Raw genomic sequence first — 26804 nt, forward strand, 5'->3', positions numbered from 1 at the left:
TTAACGTTTCCACCATTAGTCAGATTTTGATTCACTAAACCCAAAATTTTGAAATGAATCAACATACACAGAGTAAATATAAAAGTGAAATTTATTTATAACACACCCATACCACATGCATTCTGCACATATTTTTGATTTTGGCTTTGCAAATGGAAATAAAAGGACAAACGTATCAGAAAACACATCATAAATACTGTAACAACATATACAAAATAGTTAACTGTCCTCAATTTAACATCACTATTGTTTTAAACATTTTCATGTGCATTCATCACAATCATCCTACCACACACAATTCTGACTAAACGCCTTAAAAACGCCTAGATATGAAACTACTGTCGGATATGGTAAAAAAAAACAAAACACCTTTAGATTTATTGCCATTGGAAAATGCAGAAGTAGTGCAAGTAATGACTGAATATGATATGAAACTGCTGGAAGTATGACAGATTGTAAGTCTCAAGAGTGTCCAGTGTGAGATTAAACCAGGTTAGGTCATTTAAGGCACTATCACATCACTACAAAAACCAAAGACTAAGTCATCCCAGCAAATTGTGCAAAAGTCATTTACTTGCAATAGATTCTAAAGCAAAGAGAAAACTAAAACATTGCTTTCAGACTGACAGCTAAAACAGATATAAAATGCTACACACAAGATACTGACTGTCTTTGCATTTGATTGTCTTTGTATTGCATTTCCTGTGACTTTCAGGTGTTAATTTACCCTGAAATGAGCCATTAGGCTTGTCTCTGCAGTGGTTCTTTTTCAGGCATCCAGAAGGCAAATGGGTTTATAAAGTGCTGTTTTACACACACACATGAATAACAGTATGATAGTCACTATAATACAAATCTCAAGTATTTTTTTTTTCCACCCTCATATGAAACTGAGTCTTTATCAGTAGGTCTACAAAGGTTTGCCATGATTTTGGTCAACTGCCACATTAGAGCCATATTGATGAAACACCGAATACTACACATCCACCACTGGCTGCTTTTTCAACAACATTTTGGTGGCCACAGAGGTTTACTTATTATTCACTATGATGATTTCCCTTCAGATAACTATCATTTCCTTAGAATCATGCAAAAACATGCAGTCCGTCAAAAACAGGATCATTCCATGTAACTTCATGACACTAATGCTACAGGCATGTTTTAGTACGATTGAATGAAAAGCATCCAAGCTGTTACTCATTCAGACTCCAACACTGGCTTTACTAAGATTAAATTCATCTCTTAAGAAGTGCCATCACGCATTGGTGTAGATTCAGAGGTCAAAGTGTTTAAACATGACGTCTTGATTCTGTTTCACTCAATGTTCTTTTAAAGTGAACAAAATAGATGTTGAAGTCCGGAGATGTTGCTTCTGTTTATACACATATATCAATAGAGATTTCATCTCTGTCTGTGATGAAGTCTTTTCTCACCTTTTTTTTGGCTTTGGAAGCCAAGTATCACATTTTTATAAGTGGGTGAGTGTGAGTTTTCCGTTTACAGAATTTCAAATGGCAACTGGGATGAAATGAAATGCAGCTGTTGTGGGTTTGATGCAGAGCAAAAAGAACGGGGATTCATCACATACATGCTTTGGGCTGGAGGGAGCAGAGCCGCCGCTCAATACACTGTCTACCTATAGATAGAGAACAAACAATCATAGCGGTAAGTATTATTACAATTTAAAATAACGCTTTTGTACTTTAATATATTTTAAATGTAATTTACTCATGTGATGCAAAGCTGAATTTTCAGTATCATTATTCCAGTTTTCAGTGTCACATGATCCTTCAGAAATCATTGCTGATTTGATGCTTAAGAAGCATTTATTATTATCAATGTTGAAAACGGTTGTGCTTTCTGCGGAAACCGCAATAATTTTCATGTTTGAAATAGAAATCTTTTATGACATCATAAATGTCTTTACTGTCACTTTTGATCAATTTCATGCATCTTTGCTCAAGTATTAATCTTACTGACCCCAAACTTTTAAATGGTAGTGTATGAATGGCATACTTACATTTGTTGATATTGTTTAGATCTGTAGTCTCTGTAATAATTAAGGACAGGCCCTCCATCAGCAGTAAGGCTTTGTGGTATCGCTCTACAGAGGTTTCGCCATGATGAAACATCTCGTCCAGTGCTGCTGTCTGCACCTGATCACGTAAGAAAGGGACGCAATTTAAACTTTATACTTTTTTTGAAAATTTAACTTATGCACAAAAATTGGAATATCGCATAAAACATTTTTGAATAAGCACCGTTTCCATCCAACGAGTTAAAGAGAACAAAAATGACACTTCCTAATAAACTGGGATTAAATATTGCTTAGAAAAGTAGGAGAAACCACTGAATAAAATAATTTTTATATATAATAAATTAGAAAACACGATAAATGTGGTCATTGCTTTTGGAGGTGGATGCCTGCTTTTTGGGAAAGCAGTCATGTAAGACAGTTCTGGAAAGCAGTTATACAGGAAATAATATGTGAATGGCAGACTTTGGTCTGGCATTTAAGAATGACCATAACAACATTACAGATGCTGGGCAACAAGATCGGTCCACTGGTTAGTCAGGTTATGCGCAAAGTCACATGACTTTTTGCTGCACGTGGAGGAATTTATTTGGCAAATGCGTTTCCATCTCCCATTATTCGCATTAACCTTTTTTCACGAAATCAAAAACCACCTTAAGGGATTGTAAAAACGTTTTTGCGAATTAAGGGATTTGTTTTTTTAAATTTGCCATTTCCATCACTTGTTTCTGATGCGATACTTCAAAATGCGCATTAAAAAGGAGGGTGATGGAAACATAGCTACTGGTATGATACCAGGGTCAGAAATTAACAAGGGGTTGTGGCAAAAATCCCACCAAAATGAAAAAAAGTACCGCATAAATTCAAAACGAAGGGGCAAAAAAACCCCGTTCCTGCACAATTAAACAACGTATTACAGCTGTCATAATTGCAAAGTGTAAAATAGATTAAACGTGAATGAAAATTACATTTAGATCCGTTCACACTGCACCGGATTGCTTTTACGTGCTGTTTTGTGCAGCGCTGAGCCTTATAACCAATCAAACACTTTGCAGTCGAAATTTAGATTGCTACGGCCAATCAACGACTGCCTGAAAATGCTGGTGCTGTGATGAGTGCGCATGCTCGTGAATTCCCTCATCATAAACAACACATTGCAGATACAATGTAAATAAAAGATTAATTTGTAGCTTCAGTGATTATAACAGGAATTGACTTGGCTAACGTCATGGACTTGCATGTTTGTCTATGAAGCCAAAATGTGAAGTGCCCAAAATGAAACAAAAACATTTTAAATATTTTTCTACTGTATATTGTACTATTAATAATCATTATTACAATATAAAGAGCAATAATCTACAATAATGATTTTTGTCATAATATTGCAGCCCTATGAGCTCCCGTTTTTTACATGTATAATTTAGATACAATTTTGAATAGTCAACAGTTATTGACAACAGTTGATTAAAGTAATTGGGTAAATGTAAGTATTTTTTATAATAAAAATTGCCCTCACAAATGTAAAAAATGCCACTGGAAATCAATTCCAGGGGGCACATTTCTGACCCTGTATGATACTGATATGTTTCTCTTCATATTATAAGAAAAATAATGCAAATATGTTCATACCATCTGAATGGTGTGTGCGTAGATGAGTCTCTCAGCAGTAATGCTGTTAATGCGGTCCATCAGTCTTTGTTTGCTGCTAAAGAAGAGCTGGAGTTTCTCAGTGAGAGAACGGCAGGAGTTTACACTCTTCTTATACATCTCATTCAGCTTACGCACTACTGCAAGTACAACACAAACACAACGTAACAAAATCAATGTCAATACAGTATATGCAATTTTTGACACACTAAAGACATTTATAATGGTACAAAAGATGTCTATTTTATATAAAGCCTGTTCGTTTAGACTTTTTTATGACTTACCTTGTTTAACAGAACCTGATGGGTATAGTTTGCCTTCTTTGATCCCAGCCATCGCTGTGTGAAGCGCACAGGACAGCAGCTCAGCACACTTCATATAGAGGACCAGCTGCTCTGCAGAGCTACATACACATGTGCACATCATTTACAGTGTACACGACTTAATATCACAGACATCACACATAAAACACATGTATGTTTATGTTTGAACACATGTATGTTTATGATCTCACCTCCACTCACGGCTCAGCAGGCTGATCTGGTCGGCCACCACGCTCTGCTCTAAAAATGATGCATCAAGTGCCATATTCCTTTCATTCCCACCGTCCTTTGTTCCAGCAACCTCTGTGATGCAGTGGGAAAAGGCTAGAATGAAGCGCAGTTGGCTCAACAAGTCTGTATGCCCTTCCTGTGGTGAATAAGAGGCAGACATCACATTCTGAAATTAACTGTTTTGCTAAAACACATAATACCAGGTTCCAAATAATGTCATATGCATTTATTTAATAAGCAGTCAGGATTATGTATAGTCAGTCAGTTATTATCACAAAATAAACCCCTTCAAGATGATGCAAAACCATCTTAGTCATCTGGGTTTATTGTAATATGATAACTATGATGCCTGGCTGACTGTATCCTTCATACATAATGTATAGCCCAATTATTTTACCTCCATGAGCGTCTCCTCAGGCAGTTCAGGTGGCACAAAGGCCACACCCTCACATAGGTTTGTTGTCATTGCATCTGTGCAACCGTAGTGCAGAAAGTCAGGTGAGCTGTAAGCCTCGTGCAAATGACCGTAGGTCCAGCCAGGGCTTGTTGGACTGGGAGTGCCCACTTCAACAGCAAATGAAGTGAATTGAAGATGTTATTGTGAGTCTAACAGATACTGTAACATGCAAATACAATACTTGTGTTTCGGTCTCATTACGTAAAATCATGCAAGTGTCACCTGAGAAGCGTCTAGGTCGAGTGGCGTGAGGAGGTGTGTGTCCATAGTCGGGAGAGCCCAATGTGAACACGACTCCAGCAGGACCGCCTGAACCAGGCTCTGTGCCATCGCTGCCACCAGGGGGTGCTAGGGAGATCAGGACAAAATGGCATTTTAAACAGGATATAATGAGAGCACTGAGATATAATGAGACCACATTATCTATGACTAACTGCAGATATAAAGAAAACATATCAGTGAATTTCCACAACATTTTAAAAATCATTTTAGTCATTTGTGATTACTGGAAAATAAAATAAAATAAAATAAAATGTTGGCTGTGAATTTCCTTTTGTAAAGAAAACATATCAATGTATTTCCGTAACATTTCAATAACCATTCTAGTCATTTGTGACTACTGGATATAAAATAAAATAAAATAAAATGATTTGGGCTGTAAATTTCCTTTTGTAAAGAAAACATATATATGACTTTCCACAACATTTCAGTAATCATTCTGGTCATTTGTGATTACTGAAAATAAAATAAAATAAAAATAAAAAAATACATTAAAATAATTTTGGCTGTGAATTTCCTTTTGTAAAAAAAAAAAAAAAAAACATGTCAAGGAATTTCCACAACATTTCAATAATCATTCTAGTCATTTGTGATTACTGGAAATAAAATAAAATAAAATAAAATAAAATAAAATAAAATAAAATAAAATAATTTTGGCCGTGAATTTCCTTTTGCAAAGAAAACATATCAATGAATTCCCACAGCATTTCAAATAATCATTGTAGTCATTTGTGATTACTGGAAAAAATAAAATAAAAAAAAGCTGTGATTTTAATAATTAGTTGCCTGTGGGAACCTTAAGTAGGGCTGCATGATTTGGAAAAAATAAAAATCTAATTGCAATTTTTTTTGTATAAAAATTGTGATGAGATTTAAAACAATTTTTTTAAATAGTCAGGTTAAATGATTTTTAAACATTAAACATCAAGCTTTCATTTTGGCAGAAAACAGCAAAGGCTTACATCACTGTAAATGTAAGCTCATACCTGTTGTGTCCATGGGTTTCTCTGAATTTAAGCTCTCACAGCTGCCCCTGTCAAACTGATGTCCAAACACAGCCTTCAGCAGCTTATCTGAGAGACGGCCGGTACTTAATGACCTAAAACACAAATGACCCATAAACACAGCTCTAGAGAACAAACTCATCTAACAGCAATCATATCACAGCTGATTATAAAAAACAGATTATCATCATTACTGCGTCACAAGCTTTCGTCACCCTGAGCTAAAGCAGAGTTGAACAATACCTTTTGACAGTGTCCCTTCTTTCCGCTGGTCTGAGAAGCGGCACACGGGGCCCTGTAGCCGGATACTGTGCCAGATCTTTCAGGTCAGACATGGTCTTGTTTCGGGTGATCAGGCCTCTCTGAACCAGCGCCGTATTTGGAGTTTGACCAGAAATGGGTCGCCGATACAAATCCCACTGACATGAAAAGTAGTGACATACATAGCAAGTTTGTTAATATTGACATGTTATACATAGCTCTGTGCTAAATCTAATGACTTCCTCTTCTATACGGGAACACCAGTGGTTTTCCCATTACGGTAGTGGAGCTTTTATGTTTATGTTATGTCATGCAACAGTTACTCACTCTGTGCATGACAGATTCTGGATTGTGCCGATGACCCCTGAGTCTGTGCGTGAGGTTTTTATCCATGGCTTTGATGTCAGTGAAGGGAGAAGAGACCTGACCAGGCTGTTTACATGCATCTGAGAGACAAAAAGAGACAGTTGTAAAGTTGTAACGAGAAGTATCAAAAATCAAATTGATATGCAGTGAAAGAGGGTTTTTACCTGCGGTATGCAACCCCATCCTGCTGCCAACAGGTTCAGGCTGATTGGGTGTTTCAGGAACATTTCCCACTATAAAAAGAAATAAACAACACATCAGTATCCTCTGTGATCTACAAAAACAAAAAACAGTTTCAATGCACCTTCAAAGAGCTCCACATTGGTTAAAAAGTACAGAAGTTTTTAGTTTTCATTAGACTCTTAGAAGCTGCATTGAAACTGCAGTTTGGACCTTCAACCCGCTGATCCTCATTTAAGTCGCCTATATGGAGAAAAACATATCCTGGAATGTTTTCCTCAAAAACCTTATTTTTTTTTCGAATGTACATCTCAGATGACATGAGGGTGAGTAAATTACGAGAAAATTTTTATTCTGGATTAAATTAATCCTTTAAGAGTTTAAAATAGATTTTGATTCAGACGAATTTGCATAAGATTTCTGTTATTTCTAGCTTCCTACTAGAACTACCGTTAGAGTCTCTTCCTCTATTTTAAAGTATGCAAATCAAAACTGCTCTGCAATGAGTTGTTTCTTTACCCTGTGGGGAGGGTAGATACGGTCTGGATCCTCCTGAACCTGGAGAAGCTCCGATTCTCCCACATGTTGGAAGCCCAGTTAAACAGCAGTGCTGTACAGGTGCTGCTGTCCTGAAATTAGAGAAACAGATCTCATGTGTTAATGCATAAGCACATGTATGCATTTATGTATCTAATTCATGTCAGAGAGAGTGATATAGAGATAAACTCAACCTTTCAGACACTTGTAGGTTCTGTTCCATCCTCTGGTAGTTGTGTTTCTGTGTCGGCACTGGAACAGGCACAGACTGAGCGTAACTGCTGGCACACGACTCCAAAGGCCTACAGAGAGAGAGAGAAGTGGTGAGTGATTGACTCGTCATGTGCACAAACATAGATTTAAACCATTTGTTCCCTGGTGATCTGTGAATTACTTTCATCTCTAGAATTCCTGCTTTCTCCAGTCACATTAATTCAGGCAGCTGTCTCTCACTTCACACATGCAAACAAGGCCTATTGTTTAATGTGAGAAGCTGGCCTTCAGGGAGAGTGTTTTTACAGCCTCTACAGTATTAAATGCTAATCTCCATAATAAAACACAGACAGTACCTGGAAGGGCTTGGGGAGGCTCGGACAGATGGGGAGGATGATGCCGTTCGACCCACAGCCAGCAGTAAGCTGCTAGAAATAGTACACATACATGTACACAGTTATGTATAATATAAACTGTTGTTTAAAAGTCTGGATTTATAAGACTGCTTAATGTATCTGAAAGAAGTCTCTAATGCTTATTTTGCCATTACAGTATATTAAGTATTTATAGTTTTAGCATTTTTTATGGAAGCCCATATAGCCTGAGTAAAACATTAAAAAAGGGAACTGCGACTTATCTCACAATTCTAGGTTACAGGATATAAACTAACATTTCAGACTTTTTCTCACGACTGCAGGATATAAACTTGCAATTCTGACATTTTTCCTCACGATTGCTGGATACACAATTTGCAATTCTGACTTTTTTCTTGCTATTGTTTGAAATAAACTCAAAATTCTGACTTTTTTCTCACTTGCAGTTCTGACTTTTTTCCATGATTGCAGGATATAAACTCACAATTCTGAATTTTTTTCCTCACAATTGCGGGATATGAACTCGCAATTCTAACTTTTTCCCTTGCGATTACGGGAAATAAACTCGCAATTCTGACTTTATTTCTGGCAACTATAGGAAATAAACTCGCAATTCACTTTCTTTCTCAGAATTGTTAGACATAAACACACAATTGCAAGTTATAAAGTCCAATTCTGAGAGGAAAAACAGAATGATATTTTCTCAGAATTGAGTGTTTTTAATCTCACAATTCTCTCAACTCTCAATTTTGTGTTATAGAGTCAGAATTGCAAGATAAAAAGTCGTAAATACCTTTTTTTATTAAGTGGCAGAAACAGGCTTTAATAAACTGTTTTACTTCATTTGAAACACAATTAAGTTTGTTTAATTTTAGTTTTTTTATCTAAAATTTATATTGTATACAGAATACAGATGCATATTGCATATTTGAAAATTATATTAAAAGAGAAAACCACTACTTTAAACTGCAATAGTATTTCACAATATTACTGTTTTACTGTATTTTTGATCAAATAAATGCAGCCTTGATGATCATTAGAGACTTCCTTAAAAAAATCCTACTGACCTCAAACTTTTGAACAGTTTACAAACATATGCATCTTAACAAGGTCATAAATGCAGATGACAGACACAGATGCTAAAAAAAACTGCTAGAATGTATTTGAAAATTATAGTGGAAAGGTATGAAATTTTTGCTATCGTGACCGTAAGGCCTTCCTTCTTTCTTTGCACAAATGCGTCAATGCATGAACAACCCTTTTCACAGAATCATAAAAATGGTCAGCAGGTCAAAAGGTCAACTGACACCCTTAAAATGAATATTCATGACATGTGACATGCTAGCAAGCATGCAAACTGTTATATTGAGTGCAGAAACAAACCACTTCTGTGAATGTGTGTTGTATGAATGTGTAGGTTACAGCTGAGGAGCATGCCACACATAACTATACACGCTATGTATGTGGGCCCTGGCACTTTAACACTTAAAAGTATGGGGAAAATGTAAACTCACTTACCCGCTGCGCATTAGACTGTCCTGCCCTCCTGCACAGACTAGTTCACCTGCAAGAGTTATCAAGTTTGAGATTTTGTATTTGTGCAAATAAGGCGGTTTTGACTGTTACATAATCCAAACTAGGTCAACGAGTGTTAGGGCTCATCTTACTGGTGAACTGAGTCGGCACCATTACAAAGTCATCAGAGTCTGAGGAAGATGATTCTTTCAGCAGGGAACCTGGAGGTGGTGTGGGGTTCGTCTGAGGGACGGGCCTTGGAGCTTCAGTTTCAGACTGTTAAGAAAAAATACATATACATTACTGTTCAAATTTTTTTTTGATGAATAGTCAGTTCAAAAGAACAGCATTTATTTGTAATAGAAGTCTTCTGTAAGATTATAAAATCACTTCTGATCAACTGAATGCATCCTTGCTGAATACAAGCATAAAAAATCTTACTGACCTCAAACTTCTGAATGGTAGTGTAGCTATGGTTTGTATACAATAATGGAGCATGAAAATCACAGTACACTTCGAAGAGTGTAAGAGTGTACCTATTAAAACTCATGCATCATGTGCTTATTGTGGTACCTGAGTAGGAGTGAGGCGAGACGTCGAGGAACCGCTGCTGGAGCTCCCAGAGCCAGAGCTGGGATATGTGGGCATGGGCACTGGAGAGGCTACGAGAATAATAAACAAACTGAAATGTGTCTGTAACCAAAACTATAGCAGATTAGCATAAACAAAGTGATGTACATCACAATCTTACATTTCTTCATGGATGTACTGGCCTCCAGGAAAGGATGGTGGAAAAAATCATCTAGAATAGGCAATAATAATAATGTCTCAGTTTATTATTTCTAGATAGTGTTAAGTCAAATGTCTGATGGGACACTTGTGTCCACTGACCAAAGTCCATGCGTTCTCCGTGGTTCCTCTGCAGCAGCCCAAGTAGAAGGTGCCTGAGGTGACTGGAGGTTTCCCGTGGAACACTGGGAAAAGCAGCGGAGTTAGACACTGACAGGGATCACAACCTACGCAGTTATGTGTGCATGTTTATACTGTTGTGCACAGGTTCTTTGAGTTGCCAGAGTTACTCTGTAATTGACAGAGTAAGCAAAAAAGTGATAGTCATGAAATGCAACAGTCTACATAAACAAAACTTCACTGTAAATGATGGAAAGGAATGAAAGATGGGAGATAGAAAAACAATGAGAGAAAAAAAAACAGTTCTACTGCACCATCCTGTAGAGATGCCTATTAAATAAACCTTACATTCACAACATACATAAATATTAGCTGTTGTTGCATACACTACTATTCAAAATTCCAGGGCATGTCTCTTATGCTCACCAAGGTAGCATTTATCTGATTAAAAAAATAGAGTAAAAGTAGTAACATTCTAAAATGTTCTTACAATTTAAAATGACTGTTTTCTTTTTTGTGCACAGAATCACGAAATCCAGTCATAAAAATGGAATTTACCACATAACGCGGAATATCACAGAATTTGCCATATTTGGGAAGAATAAATTAAAAGTACACTTAAGTACACTTAAATCAAAAACAACATGGACTAGTGTCTGTGAATTTTAAGCTGCAAAAAGACTATTTAAATATGAATCCTGCATGTTCTGTGTCTCTGTGTAAATGAATGGCGCAGACGCACGGTTTTGTTTACTACACACATGAAACGCGTGTGACGCTAGCTGTGTTTTCAGCCTCTGCCGCCTCAAAATTAGAGTACATGAACACATTAACAAAATCTCTAGAACTGCTCTGAGATTCACTTCCTAAACATTTTACCGTTTCATTTGAGTAAAACTATTGTCATAAACATCTTCATAGCAAATTATCAAAATAAAACTTTGGTTTAACTTGAAGAAACTGTAACAGAAATATATAATGATAGTAATGATAGTACTACTAATCATTAAATTATTATTAAAACATTATTTTTAAGGAATATTTACCAGAGAAATTATTTACCAGACTTTATTTATCAGAAAATTATAAATATACAACACAGTATTTCTGGGAGGAAAAAAAAATTATTAAACAAATACATTAAATAATAATAAATTATTTTTTTAAAAAGATCAATTAATCAAATAATCAGAGATGCTTTTGATTATTGAAATTTAAATGAAACCATTAAAACGGAATTAAAAAAAAAAAAATAAATGGAAACATTTGATAAAAATAAAACTTAATTTGAGAAAAGATATACATCGTATTTCATAAAGCCTTAAAAATGTAGTTTTTGTTAAACATTTAATAAATTGCTGTTAAATTGTGTACGTTTCATGGTTTTAATTAGTTAATATTTTTTAATTTAATCATTAAAACAGACTCTATCCAGAAAAATTAAAACGGAATTTAGGAAAAAATAAAACAGATTTCATGTTTTAACATGTTAAAATATCGTTTATAGTTTATAAGTTTATAGTTTCAGCAGCTATTTCTTCAGACTTCAATGTCATATGATCCTTCAGAAATCCTTCTAATATTTTGATTTGATGTTTAAAAAACGGTTGTGCCATTTTGTGAAAAGTGGAATAGGTTTTTATTGAAAAGAACAGCATTTATTTTGAAATATGTTTTGTAACATTATAAATGTCTTTACTACCACTTTTGATTAATTAAATGCACGATTCCTGAACATACGTGTTCTTAAAAAGAATCTTACCAACCCTAAACTTTTGAACGATACCGTACCTCTGAAGTTGTAAAATTTACAACACCAGGGACCTTTGCGCCTGTTGTGCCCAAACTAAACTGGCTCATGTTGATTGATGACTAACATACAGTACTCAGGGTCACTTACCTGGGACTCAGGCTCCGGTTTCTTTCATAGAACTGGCGCAGTTCCTGAGGAGTACTTGCCTGGAAAAAGATTTTAGATAGAAGAAGATCTTGAGAAATTGTGTTGACATCATCATTACTACTTACTGATCATCAAAACAATTTTTATGGATGTTAAATTGTGCAAAAACAACCTTGAATCAGAATATTGTTTGACTTGGGCTTGTAAGCAACCACAATGAACACCTTAGCATTCACACAGCAATATTTTTAGACTTACAGTTGATAGTGAGTTATAATTTGCGGTGAGTAGTTCATCACATGGCTTAACTGCATTCATTTTTGTAAACTCTGGCTGTTTGGGATGTAAACATTTTTTTCCAGGTCTGAGGTTAAATCTTACACTTGAGGGTCTGTTTCTACAAATCATAAAGGCTTTCTAATGGCTGTATGGACACATATAAGCAATATTTCCATGAAGGAGGAGGTAAACACAATGAGACAACCTCTCTGTCCTCTGAATGAACTCAATAACCCATCTTGACACATTCACTGACTAACACTGCGTTACAGCACTGCCAGGAATTCCTTATAAACGACCAACTCTTTCTGAAGGCTAAAAATATGAACCCATAAATAGTCACAGTTGTGACCGTGTGATCAGACGAGGTTCACGTTAGCCGTCTGCACTCTGGAACCTGAGGTCAAATGGGTAAACTTCAACCACAAATCAGCCCTGCTAATAGCAGCACCTGGCTAAAAGCTTAGCTGAAGCATCCCTATAATATTTGATGGCACTCGCAAATTTTTTTTTTTAGGATTCAGTTATGAATAATAATAACAAACTAATGACCAGCCTGTGGCAATATTAAGAGGAAGTATTGCAACAGCAAATTCCATGAACAGGCATATTTTGCAACATGATCATTACAAAGCAAAAAAGAAAAACACCCTGTTCTGGTAGCGAAACCACAGAAATGCCACCCATGTGAATGGGCATGTGTGTGTGTGTATGGGTGTAAGTGTTTGTTGGTAAATCAGAGGGTGTGTTTAGTTGCAGACACATGTGGTTTTGTTTATCAGTGAGAGGTCACAATCATGTTTCACACTCTACAGGGCATAAATAACCGAGTGTGCCAGCCAGTTGTGCTTTCGCAATTAAATCGTTCCAGAAGGATCAGGACTGACGCAGTAAAAACTAACACTCGCTGACATTGCTTGCATTTCTCCTTAATAATAATAATAATAATAATACGCCACCATTCAAATGTTTGTATTTTTTTCAGAAGCTTGGAACCCTGGGTATTAAGACTTGTATGGGTTAATGTAACTTAAATGATGTCTCTTTCTGAAATATGTAGTAGAAAACCCACTGAAGATTTACGTTATTTGAAAAATCCAAATAGTTTTATACATATTTTAGACTATGGGGGGCGCCGTTATTTCGATTATGTAAAATGGTTGCACTCAGTGAGCTACTGATGCTACCTGTTGCTATTTTACCGCAACACAACTTGGAAAATGAAATACTGATACAATGTCAAATCAGTCGCAGGATGACAAAAGAAGCAATGAAAGTCTTCGCTGCTTTTCCTAGCAATAAGAAGAGGAGAAAAGAATGGGAAGATGCCTGTGGACGAATAAAACTTCCTAAAGACCAGCGTCTTTGTTCTCTCCACTTTAGCCCTGATGCCTTTGAGGCTTTTAACAGACCACAGTTACTGAAAGAGCTTACAATTGGCAGAGACAAGAAATGCTAGATGCCATCCTGCCAGGATGTAAACGTGCCGATGCCTGTCATGACGCTGCAGCCATTGAAGGAGTTTCGTAGTTTTCGTAATTTGGTTCAACCCTATGCTTATATCACCTGTAAGCTCTTTCAATAGCTCCGGTCATCGTATCAGTATTTTATTTTCCAAAACGTGTTGCAGTAAAAAGGTAGTCAAATAGTCAAAATAATGACGCCCCACATAGTTGTAAACATGCATAAAATGATGTGGATTTTTTTAAATAACGTAAATCTTTCATTGGTTTTCTACTTTATATTTCAGTAAGGGACATAATTTACATTATATTAAGCCATACAAGTAAGATTTGGGGTTCCCTTTAATAAAAGAAATGAATACTATAGTTATTAATACTTATTCAGCAAAAATGTATTAAATTAAACACAAAAGGGACTGTTACATTTTTACAAAAATGCTAGTTTGAACAAAAACATTAGGCAGTTTCCAACAATGATAATAATAAATACTGCGTCCATTAAAATATATAAAATAAAATATAACGTTTTAAAGCAGTTATTTTAAACTGTAATGTTACACTTATTACTGTGTTTTACTGTATTAGATCAAATAAATGCAACCTCTGTGACCATAAAATACTAAATAATAAAAAAAAAAACCTTACCAACCTCAAACTTTTGAATGGTAGTGTATTTCTTCGAGTGCTTGTCCAAAATTTAAAATCTAAAATACCTTAAATTTGGTGTATAGCTACTATATTCAACAATAACTCTAATACTGAATCTGTAGTAATTCTTTTCTTCTAAAATTTAAAGAGATAAAAATGAAAACTACATTTACTTACCCTCATGCCATTTTCAATCTTTAAAACGTTCTTTCATTACAGTTTTTAAGCGAGTAACAACTTAACTGTTCCAAAGACATGAGGATGAGTAAATGATGAAAGGATTTAAAAAAAAAAAAAAAAAAAGTCCAAGAATATATAGCGAAGGATTTAAAACCACAGAAGCATCCACAAATGAAAGACAGAGATGTGAGTGTGAACATATCAGGTTAAAATCACTTTCTCTCTCAGGGTCATACATTATTTTTACTAGTGTGTCCATGTTACTGACCTGAAATGGGGCTTTGCCAGTCAAGCACTGGTAGATGATGGTTCCTACACTCCAGAGGTCAGCTTTGGCATCATAATTCTGTGACATGATGACCTCAGGAGCCTGTAAAGATGAACATGACGAGTAGCAGTCTTAGTATTTTGCTCTAGTCACTCGAAAACACTGGAATAAGTCATACAAAGTCAGTCTGAATATCTAACACGATTATTTTTTTAAATAAAATCAGCACTTCACTATGACATATAATGTACTGCATGATTATGAAATCCATAAAGGCAGCAATTTAATTAAATACATGCACTGTGTGTTTTAGAGTGAAGCGCAGCACTGTGTTCTTTTACACGCATGCAGCTCATGATCTGGTGTTTTCAGTGTCTCCGTTCAACACATTTGGAAACACAATATGTGCTAACATCTTCCCATACTTAAAATACTTAAATAAGAGCGTTTACAAACCAGCTTTTGCCAACCAAAGAGAAGAGTCTCCTTGTGGTTTTCCAACAAAATAAAAGCTAGATGATTGAATGAAAGTGACTAAATTAGGACTATAATAAACATTGCATACAATAGTACTGTAAAATAAACAAACAACAACCCCAACAACGTGATATTTATCCCCTGAAATTCAAATTTTACCAGAGGAATCCTGCCAAAAATGCATATTTTACCCCTTACAACACGATTTTTACCGGTGGACCCTGACCAAAACAAGACTGGGCTAGTTTTGAGTAGCAATTGGGCGGGTTTTGTTGTGAAAACCTGGCAACCCTGGTTGAACCACTGATTTCACATGGACTATTTTAACAAAGTCCTTACTATCTTTCCGTGCCTTGACTGAAGATAAACAAAGGTCTTACGGGTTTGGAACAACACAAAGGTAATTAATTACAGAATTTTCATTTTTGGGTGAACTATCCCTTTAATGATAGTAAATTACTTACTTTTATTAATACTCTGTTTTTAATCACATTTTAAATTGAAATTGCAATTACATTTTTTCCCCCCAAGTCATGCAGCCCTATTGTCTTAAGCATTTGGATAATAAATTATAAAGTCAAGCACTCACCATGTACATTGGAGAGCCACAGAGTGTAGCAGCCATCGTATTTCCTTGCAGATACCGTGCAAAGCCAAAATCAGCTGGAGAGAGAGAAAGAAAAATTAATGTACGGTGCTAAGCACCAAATTTGAGTGCTTGTTTTGGTAATGAAAGGTGGTGAACATATGTTTACAGAAAGAGTCTTCTAGCTGTTTGAATTTACACAGCTGTGTAGTGACACATAGTGTCTACAAAACACTCAGACAGCAAACAGAACTACGTCGTCAACACCTAAAACAAACCACAGTCATAACACAAGAACAAAAACACCACAACCAAGCACTGCCAAAACTGATAACTTGTAATCTCATGGCCTCATAATCAGTACACGCTGATCCATAACCAGTCTTTACGTTTCCTTTAGTAGAGGGTTCAAATGGTGTACTCTGACCCGGAGCGCTCACCCAGTTTGATGCAGATGTTGTTGGGGTTGGACCTGCGCCCTGCGCTGTAAGAAAGAAGAATGTTTTGGGGCTTCAGGTCTCGATGGATGATGCCTTTGCTCCTTAAAACACTCATGGCTCCCGCCAACTGCTGCAGCAACACACGAATCGTGTCCTCGCTTAGAGAGCCTTTAGCTATGGAGAAAAAACAACTGGTTTAATTTCGGTTTACTACCTGAACTATTATTCTGATGAAAACACTTTGAACTGTGGGATATTCTATCACTGAGTAAGCAGTTCATCAAAAACAAAGTCCAGCTGCCATCCACCTCCAAAAACCCATGCCCCCCTTCTTTCAGGTCCCCTCTATCCTTCCCCTCAAAACATGCTTGTTTCATGAAGTCTTATTTTTAGCACCCATGTTTTTCCACTGCAGGACAGGCCAGATAACAGACTGACAGGTGGATGAGGTCAGGCTGTGGCTTGAGTTTCAGCGGGGGATCTTGGTTCTGTGCCAGTGAGTCTGTGGCAAGAGGTGAGTGGGTGAAGGCAAACATGACCCCTAATGAGGCTGGCATGGGACCTAACATCACTACAAAGTCTGACAGCTTAAAATAGAGCACTCAATGCAAACATGGTAAATATAGCGACGCTGGAAACTTTGTGGTTAGACGAAGGTGTATTTTAACCCCGAAGAAGTGTCTTTGCGGATGAGACCACTTCCAAAGGGGCTCTATTTGTGGCAGCACATGTGTAAAATGAGCTATTCTCAGAGGTCCTGAATTATCTTTCTGAGGAAAGATCACACAAGCTGTTTGTTTGGTAAATATGTCTCTGCAGTTTCAAGAGCGAGTCCAAGACCAAAGCAAGTTCAAGGCTTCAACCTTCGAGAAACAGACTAAAATCCTACACTTCTGTCAACAATCAGTCTTGATTATGCAAACTTTATGCTTTTGTGAATAAACAAGATGTTGATAATAAACAATGCTAAAATTGTAATTTTATTGGATCATCCTAATAGGCTAAATTGTGAAGATATAGAACATTTAGATTTCTAAAAAGGATATGGAAAAAAAGCACTAAAATGACTAATGACTATGATATTAAAAAAAGAAAAAAAATATTGGATATTGGATATAATATTGGATTAATATATATACCTCCAATATTTCTACATTAAGATAAACTAATAATTTAGGTTATTAACACTATTAAATCCAATCTTTAGTAAATCTCAAAATATTGTTTTAAATAAACAATTAATATAATATTATAATATTGTTTTTTATATATATTTACACACAATTTTAAAATTAATCATACAACAGAAATAATTATTAGCAATAGCCAGTATTTTAATTCTTGATGTATCTCAATTTGTCAACAACTGCATAAAACTACATAATAATAATAATAATAATAATAATAATAATGATGATTATTATTATTATTGCTTATTATTTCTAATTATAAAATAAAATACTTATAAAACGTATTATAAATAAATTACAATAATCTTTAGAAAAAAATCTATGATAATAATATGAATTTAAAATGCGTATTAACTAAAAACAATAAAAATATTACTAATTATAATAATACTTATTTTAAAATAAATATTATACTTATTTAAAATAACTACATTTTGTATTTTGTAATTCTTAAATGCTAAAAAATATATACAATAATAAAAATATTAAATTATGAACTAAATAATTATAAAAAATATATAATTATTACCACTGCTTATTATTATTACTACTAATAAAAAATAAAGCATTTATAAAACATTCTATAAATTAACTACATTAATCTTTAGAAAAATAATTATGATAATCATATGAATTTAAAATGCGTATTAACTAAAAACAATAAAAATATTACTAATTATAATAATACTTATTTTAAAATAAATAAACATTATACTTATGTAAAATAACACCAAATAATTAATAATTTTGTAATTCTTAAATTCTAAATAAAAAATATATACAATTATAAAAATCTTAAATTAAATAATTATAAATAATTATAAAATATTCACAATTATTCTTACCACTGTTGTTTATTATTATATCATTATTATTATTACTAATTATGAAATAAAGGATTCATAAAATGTTCTATAAATTAACTACAATAATCTTCAGAAAAACAAATTATAATAATATGAACTTAACGTATTAACTAAAAACAATAATATGACAAATTACAATAACATTTATTTTAAAATAAATAAATAAATATTATACTTATTTAAAACAAGTAAAAATAATAATAAAATAATTTTATGATTCATAAATTATAAATATATAATTATAAAAATATTAAATAAATAATTATAAATTATTTTCATATTCAAAATATTCATTTCTTACCACTGTTTATTATTATTATTATTATTATAGTGTGGATGTCCTGCTGTTTATTTACCACCTGTATACCCAGCAAGTTTGAAAGACTGCCTCAAACTACTAAATATGTTATGTTTTTAAGCTGTTCAGTGCACATAGGTTTTATATATCTAGATAAAATAACATATAATTTTAATATTAACCATGAAATTAAAGTAATTATTTGTATTAGCCAGAATTTTGATCCATCTCAATTTGTCAACAACTGCATACAGACCAAAAAGGTATAATAACATGGAACAATTATACACCTCAATTGGAGCCATTTCTTAATTTGTAATAAAATTGCAAATTTGTAATAATCAGTGGCTTATATAATGGTGAAGAACAGGTGACATGTTGAAATGAGGCCAGTGTACTTACAGTGTAAATACTCGGCTAGGTCTCCTCCATTGCAGTACTGTAAGAGGAGACAGGCAAGCACTGTAAGTGTACAGTCAACACAAAACAAACTCTCATGAAAAGAAAGAGTAATCATAATAACACCAGGGCTTCAAATGGCTTTATGCTGACAATAATAACAGAGAAGTGTGAATTAAGCTTAGCATAAAGGACATCCTGCAAAGAGAGGTGAAATTTGACCTGATTTTTTTTCTTCACTTCACACCAAGTCTATTTTGAGGTTTACAGTGGGTATGTGATAGGTGCAGCATGTCATCTGGACTCACCTCCATGACAAGATAAACGCATCCCGATATCTCCTGCAAACAGAGACATGTGACACACTATTAAACATTTACAATTGATTACATGAAAGAAACACCCAGCAACGTGCCACATGACAGTCATGGCACGAACTCTTCATTGTCTAGATCAGGACAGGCTTCGGGCTTGACTCACAACAGATGCCAGTGAGTCACACTGACTCAACATACAAAGCCTACAATTACCTCAGCTTTCTATGAATAGTCTGTTATTAAAGCGTGAGCTCACGAGCAATACAAATCAGATTGTGTGCATGAATTTCACGGCAGGTTGTATTTTATACACTCTTTCAGGTGCAGAAATGTTTACATTTGTGTTGGAGTTATTTATTATTTATTTATTTTTTATTTTTTTATTTTCTGTCTTGTGAAAACTTTGATGGCAAGAAAAATGTAACGCAAATTTGTATTTGTTTTTGTTGTTTTTTGTTTTGTTTTGTTCGGTTCACATAGACTGTTGAAGCTAAAAATAAAACCTAAAGCCTAATCGCTGCATTTCATATGTAAAGTCCAAACAATATAATAATAATAATAATAATAATAATAATAATAATTATTATTATTATTATTATTACTAATATTACTAAATTAATTACTTATAAAAGTTCTATAACAATAATAACAATAACCTTTAAAAAATAAATATGGTAATAATATAAGCATTAATTAATAACAACAAAAATATGACTAATAATATTTTACAATTACAAATAATTTCTAATAATTAAACTCATTTACATAATAATAGTAATTATTATTATTAATTATTATTATATTGTTGTTGTAAATATAATTATTATTTTGTAATAACAAAATTCAATAATTTAATTACAATAGGCTTTACAAAACATAAATATGATAATAATATTTTAATAATAAATTTTAAAATGAGTATTAATTAATAAAAATACAAATATTACTAATTATAAAATATTTATTTTAAAATAAAATTATACTTATTTAAAAACAACTACAAATAATTTAAATGTATTTATATAATAATAATAATTATTATTATTATTATAACTTATTTTTATAAATATGATTATTATTATTACTAATTACAAAATGTATTACTTATAAAACATTCTATAAACTAATTACAATACCTTCACAAAAATAAATATTATAAAAATATGAATTTAAAAGTATTAATAACAAGAAAAATATTAATATTATAATAACATTTATCTGAAAATAAAGAAATATTATACTTATTCAAAAACAATTACACATAATTAATAATAATAATTTAATTAATTTAAATAACTATAATAATTCTTATCCCTGTTATGATTATTATTATTATCATCATCATCATCACAAATATGATTATTATTATTACTAATTATAAAATCAACTACTTACAAAAAGTTCTATAAATTAATTACTATAACCTTTACAAAATAAATATGATAATAATATGCATGTAAAAGGAGAACTAATTAATAACAATAAAAATACTACTAACTATAATATTTATTTTAAAATAAATGTTATACTTATTTAAAAACAATCACAAATAATTCATAATAATTAAATCAATTTGCATAATAATAATAATAATAATAATAATGCTTATCACTGGTATTATTAATATGATTATTATTATTACAAATTATAAAATTAACTACTTATAAAAAGCTCTAAAAATTGCAATAACCTTTACAAAAATAAATATGAAAATATGAATTTAAAATGAGGATTAATTCATAATAAAATATTGCTAATTATAATAAGATTTTTTAAAAATAAATAAATATTATACTTTTTTAAAAATAATTACAAATACTTCATAATAATTCAATTAATTTACATAATATCAATAATAATAATTATTTTTATTTATTTTTTTTTATCACTGTTGTTGGTACTACTATTATTATTACTATTAAGGAATCATGTGGATGTTCATCCTACTGTCATCATTTAGTAATTATATTTATTTGGCCGCATTTCAAACCACCGCCCACAAGTTTGAAAGCTGAAATAATGCTTCATTGCTAATGCACACAGTGCAAAATAATTACTGACCAAATCAACAATATTGAGTGGCTCTTAAAGTGCAACAGTCACTAGGGAGAACCATCTCAAAAACTGCCTTTGACCTCTAGCCTGCATAATCAAACCCAATGTGTATTCTAGGTGGGTAGTTACCCCTTTATGTCCATGAAATCTACTGTAGAAATTCTGCTCCAGAAAAGTTCAATGGAGCAGATCAATATGTCCACACACAGGCCAAGTGCCATAGTGACCAGTCTGAAAGAGGCATTTACATGGCCCACTTGTTGTGCAGCAAAAAATCCCATTTGGCCTAGTTCCATGCAGGCCCTGTGTGTTGCCACAGTCAGGACAGAAGCAGGAGGTGCCATTACACACAGCTGACTAACACACAGATCAGCAGCCGGCCGGCGTGACAGAGTGTTCTTCGTGAGTATGTGTGTTTAAACAGCATATTACACAAGCAAAAAAACGTTTCATAAAACACAACAACCCCTTTATGACTTCAAAGTTGTGTAACAGCTAATTGTATAAGACAATCATTGTGGATAAAGGCTTAACGTTAAGCTTCCCATGTTTGTGTGTGTGTGCGTGCGTGTGTGTGTGTGTGTGTGTGTGTGCAGAACCCTTAAGAAATGAAACCAGGCCATCAGCAGTAATACAAAATAAATAAGTAAGTAAACCCTGCCCAAGGCTATAGACCACACACAGGGCAAAATACACTTCAATTATCTTCTCTAGACATATTTACCAGGCCCTGGAGACGTGTGTCAAAACATTATGAGCCATTAGCACACAAAGGAAAGGAGTTTCACAACAAAGAAAGACTAAAACAACACAGCGAAACAAAGTTAAAGGTTTCCGTGAGTGCACGATGGGGGAAGAGAGTTGGGTTTCACTGACTAAGCATAACTAAGTGTTATTTCTCGTGCTATCGTTGAGCTTTTACACAGGACAGCAGCCAACCACCTGTGCACATTATGCCGTCAGGTGAACCCACTGCTTGGCAGCTGTCTGCTGAGCAGCCGATTGACCCTGGTGAACAAACCTATGACAAATATTGTAGTGCTGGCCAGATGTAAATTAGACTGATATTGGAGCCAGTTTAAAGGGGGTGATCCTATAATTGCAGGCTTGTGTAGTATCAAATGCACCTTTGTCGGTTCTAACAGTGCGTGAAGCATGATGGAGTGAGCATGAATTATTTGTGTGCATTCACTGTCAGGTCATTCTCTAGGGATATTGTGGTGAGAGGTTTGACTAACTATGCACTGTGGTTCATTTGACAGCAATTCAGTTAAAAGTTACTATTTAAAAAAACAATCTTGAAATAGATGCCTTGTGCAGTGAAATAATGCTGTTACACTAAATACACATTAACAAAAGATTAATTTCATTAACAATTTATTTTAATTGTACACGAATTGAGATTCAAAAGTTTGTGTCAGCCAAACCTCCCTGAACTGTGATATATTTACTTTAAGCACCCACTAAAATTTTAAGTTAATATTTCAATAATTTAACTAAACATTAACATGTTCATGCTTTCGTCGGTCAATGACATACAGGTATTATTTTGTCATAAGTGTTTCATTTTGATTTTCTATGTAATTATTTCTTTCACATACACACACACACACACACACACACATATATATATATATGTGTGTGTGTGTGTGTGTGTGTGTGTGTTTTTGCTACATTGCGGTCCCCACAATGTTAAAAAATGATTAAAAATAGTAAATGATGTTTATCTGAAAGTGTAAAGATGCAAACATGTTTTCTGTAAGGGGTAGGGTTAGGGTTTGGTTAGGGGATTGGGTTAGTTTGGTCAGTATAAGTCTATGGAAAGTCCCCACAATTCACAAAAACAAACATGTGTGTGTGTGTGTGTGTGTGTGTGTGTGTGTGTGTGTAAAATCATACTTAAGTATTTTAAATATTTTTTTTGTATATTAGTATTTATATATATATACAAACACAATTTATTGAACACACACATTTATATATAATATACACATACACTATTTAATGTATGTGTATTTAATATATATGGATATTTTATTTATATAATTAATTAATATATTTATTTATATATTTAATTTATACATTTAATTTAATATATCATTAAATAAAAGTACATATTATAAATTACACTTAAATTGATTAAATATGGTTATGCTTTTTTTATTCATATATATATATTTATATCTATCTATCTATCTATCTATCTATCTATATATATATATATATTAAATTTAATTATATATTGTACATTATAGAAGAAGAATTTTATGTGATTAAAGTAATGACATCATCAATGACACACAGGTAAACAAATACAATAGTTTGACGTAGTGCTTTATTTTAATTTTATTTGTAAATGTTCTTGTATACACATATATATATATATATATATATATATATATATATATATATATAAATAATTAAATAATAAATAATAATAAAATTATATATTATAAATTATAGAAAAAGACAAAGAATGTTATATGTGATTAAACTAATATACAAAAAATGTGAATTTAAAATCTGATTGGATTAATGCACATTGTTCTTTTATCTTGTCTTCTGGTATTTTATCCGTACAAACAGTCTAAATTAAACCTGTCATACTTGCTCAAGGGCAAAATACCGCAGGATTGAATGTGTAACACACTGTGTTGTGTTTTTTAATCTCTCCACACCCGAGACAACCACCTGTCATCAGATCAACCTGACTGGCCGCAGTCCTGTCCTCTATTCATCAAGATACATTGATAAGGGTATCCTACATCAGACAACGTCTGTCCTGTATGTAAATGTTAGAGACAGGCAGTTAAAAGGGTGTGCTGAACTGGCAGGTGCTGCCTAACGCATGCACAGGTGTCAGATGAATACTTCAACAGGCATACAGACATCTGCCATGGCTGCCATTGTTTCTTCCCTGCTTACTTTTAGTACTTTATCCACAAGAGATATTTGAGATTATCAAATTTCTGTCCGTCCCATGCAGCTTGAAATCACAGAGATGTCAGATAAGGATTCAACTGTTTCTGACGCAAGAGAACGCAACGTGAAATCATTACTCTGGGTGAGTCATATATAGACCACATCCATACACCATAGCTAAAATTGCTGACAAATTGCCCACAGTGCGTGACGTCAGAGGCGGCGCTTAACGTTTAACCAATCAGATGAAGGGAACTGCCATAATATCAACACTGAGCCATGCCATATTCAAGTTATAAATATCTTAAGCAACATGGAAAAAGCTCTGTTTTAATAGAGCAGAAACCACTTTAAATAACACAGTCGGCCCACACATATAAATTCGCCCAAGCAAACAATTACTACATAAATACCTGAAAGTCCAGTAAACTGACAATGTTCTCATGTTTCAGCTCCTGGCGAAAACACAAACACACATTCACTATATTAGTAAGCAGAAGTCATCTATGAGGAGGTGATGATATTTGCTAACAACAGCTTAACGTTGTTTGGCCCGTGTATAGCTTAAGCCTTTCAGATAACTTTGGCGAGAAACACTCAAATGATTTCGCAATGTTTACTATATTTCTTAGGTAAATAGATAACTAAAAAAGTATTAAAAGTACAGCAAGCACACTTTAAAATATAACTAGGCAACTCACCTTTAATATCCTGATTTCTTTTCCTAGGAGCGACTGTGATTTGGCGAGATTTTTCTTGTTAATGCATTTCACCGCCACTTCATAATCATGTTTCTGTGAATAAACAATCGATTTGCGTTGTGACATTGGTGTAGAGTAATTATTCACACGTAAAAGCCGCAATGTACAGTTTAACAGGTATCAACATTGGGAAATGTACATCTTAGCGTTACCTGTTTATGTCTTCCTTTGAACACCACAGCAAAAGCGCCGTGTCCTATCAAGTCCTTCCTGTTGAACTCGAATTTTCCAACGCTTTCCATCGCGTATAGAGTTTAAAACTGCTCAGTAAGTCCACGGGTGAGTTCAAGGTGTGTGAAATCCGTGTGTGCGCCCAGCACAGGACAACTGGACCCGTCTATCGCTTCCCATCCGCTGCTTTGCACCCAAACAATCTGACACTTCGGTCATGATCGGTATTCGCTACCTACTTGTTAATAAAAACCTAGTCACTGTCATCTTGATCGTACTATATTAAAACAATGTTGTTCGACAAGTATGTCAGCAAGCGTACTAAATTAGATTTGGAAACTGTCAGAAACAAACTCGGTCGGTGACGCCTCGGGTTGTTGTATACTGCGCCGTTCTGATCGTCACTTTCCAAACAAAGCTTGAACTGGCGTGTTCATTACACGCATGCGCACTACCGCTCTGTCGACAGTTCAGGCGCATGTCAAGGAGCCGGGGCAAAATGTTAACCCTCATGAACTGCTGATGTTGCCTTGTTTTTAGTATTGTATGTGGACAGTTTGAACAAATATACACTGTTGGTCAAATATTGGGAATGATTACTTTTTCAAAAGTCTTATGCTCACCAAGAGTACCAAGACAGCAGTAAAATTGTGAAATATTTTTACTATTTAAAATAACTGTTTTCTATTTGAATACACTTTAATAAAATGTAATTTATTCCTGTGATTTCAAAGCTGAATTTTTAGCGTCATTGCTCCAGTCACATGATCCTTCAGAAATCATTCTAACCCTTTCAGACCTGAATTTTTTTCACTGGAAAAAAAAAAAAAAAAAAAAAAAAAAAAAAAAAATTGTCCTCTTGATATTTGCTCTTCTCCAACATATAAATGAGTCTAAAAAAAAAAGATTTGTGCAAAATCATTTTTTATTAGATTTTTCTCATGTCCACTACAATGGACGCCAGGACTGAATAAAAAAAAATCTGCATATTTTAACCATACATAATAAGTAGAGTTTGTGCACTACAGTTGAACTAGTGTTTAAGATTTTGAACAGAATACATATTGTAAGAATGAACAATGCCATAAGAATGTGAAAAAAAAGGTAAGATGATATGAAGTCTCAAAAAAATAGTTTTTTGGTTGAAGTGGGTGAATCTGAGTATATGTATAAATGTCTTTGTGTGTATATGTATGGGTTTATGTGTACTTGCTGATTGTTTTGATAAATATATGATTGTGTGCATTATAGCA

General features: G+C 33.6%; 1 protein-coding gene across 2 annotated transcripts; it reads right to left on the minus strand.

The window, feature by feature from the left end:
- Nucleotides 1-73: 73 nt before the first annotated feature.
- ulk1a (unc-51 like autophagy activating kinase 1a) lies at nt 74-25982 on the minus strand. Of its 2 annotated transcripts, none has more exons than XM_051118033.1 (28): nt 25533-25982; nt 25321-25413; nt 25033-25074; nt 19634-19666; nt 19329-19365; nt 16573-16746; nt 16136-16209; nt 15070-15171; nt 12232-12290; nt 10314-10396; nt 10174-10224; nt 9996-10084; nt 9575-9698; nt 9426-9471; nt 7890-7958; nt 7515-7622; nt 7303-7412; nt 6768-6836; nt 6565-6683; nt 6220-6395; nt 5959-6071; nt 4916-5041; nt 4634-4800; nt 4197-4372; nt 3967-4085; nt 3665-3822; nt 2021-2156; nt 74-1636 (listed from the first exon to the last, which is right to left on the minus strand). In XM_051118033.1, exons 1-28 carry the CDS (start codon nt 25620-25622, stop codon nt 1581-1583), a joined length of 2799 nt encoding a protein of 932 aa, XP_050973990.1. In that variant the 5' UTR covers nt 25623-25982; the 3' UTR covers nt 74-1580. The 2 variants fall into 2 exon arrangements, with proteins under 2 accessions (XP_050973990.1, XP_050973989.1); XM_051118032.1 differs by having other exon boundaries at nt 7890-7961; nt 25533-25981.
- Between the last annotated feature and the right edge of the window lie 822 nt (nt 25983-26804).

Source organism: Labeo rohita, chromosome 8 (genome assembly GCF_022985175.1).
Source record: "Labeo rohita strain BAU-BD-2019 chromosome 8, IGBB_LRoh.1.0, whole genome shotgun sequence".
Lineage (NCBI taxonomy): Eukaryota > Metazoa > Chordata > Actinopteri > Cypriniformes > Cyprinidae > Labeo > Labeo rohita.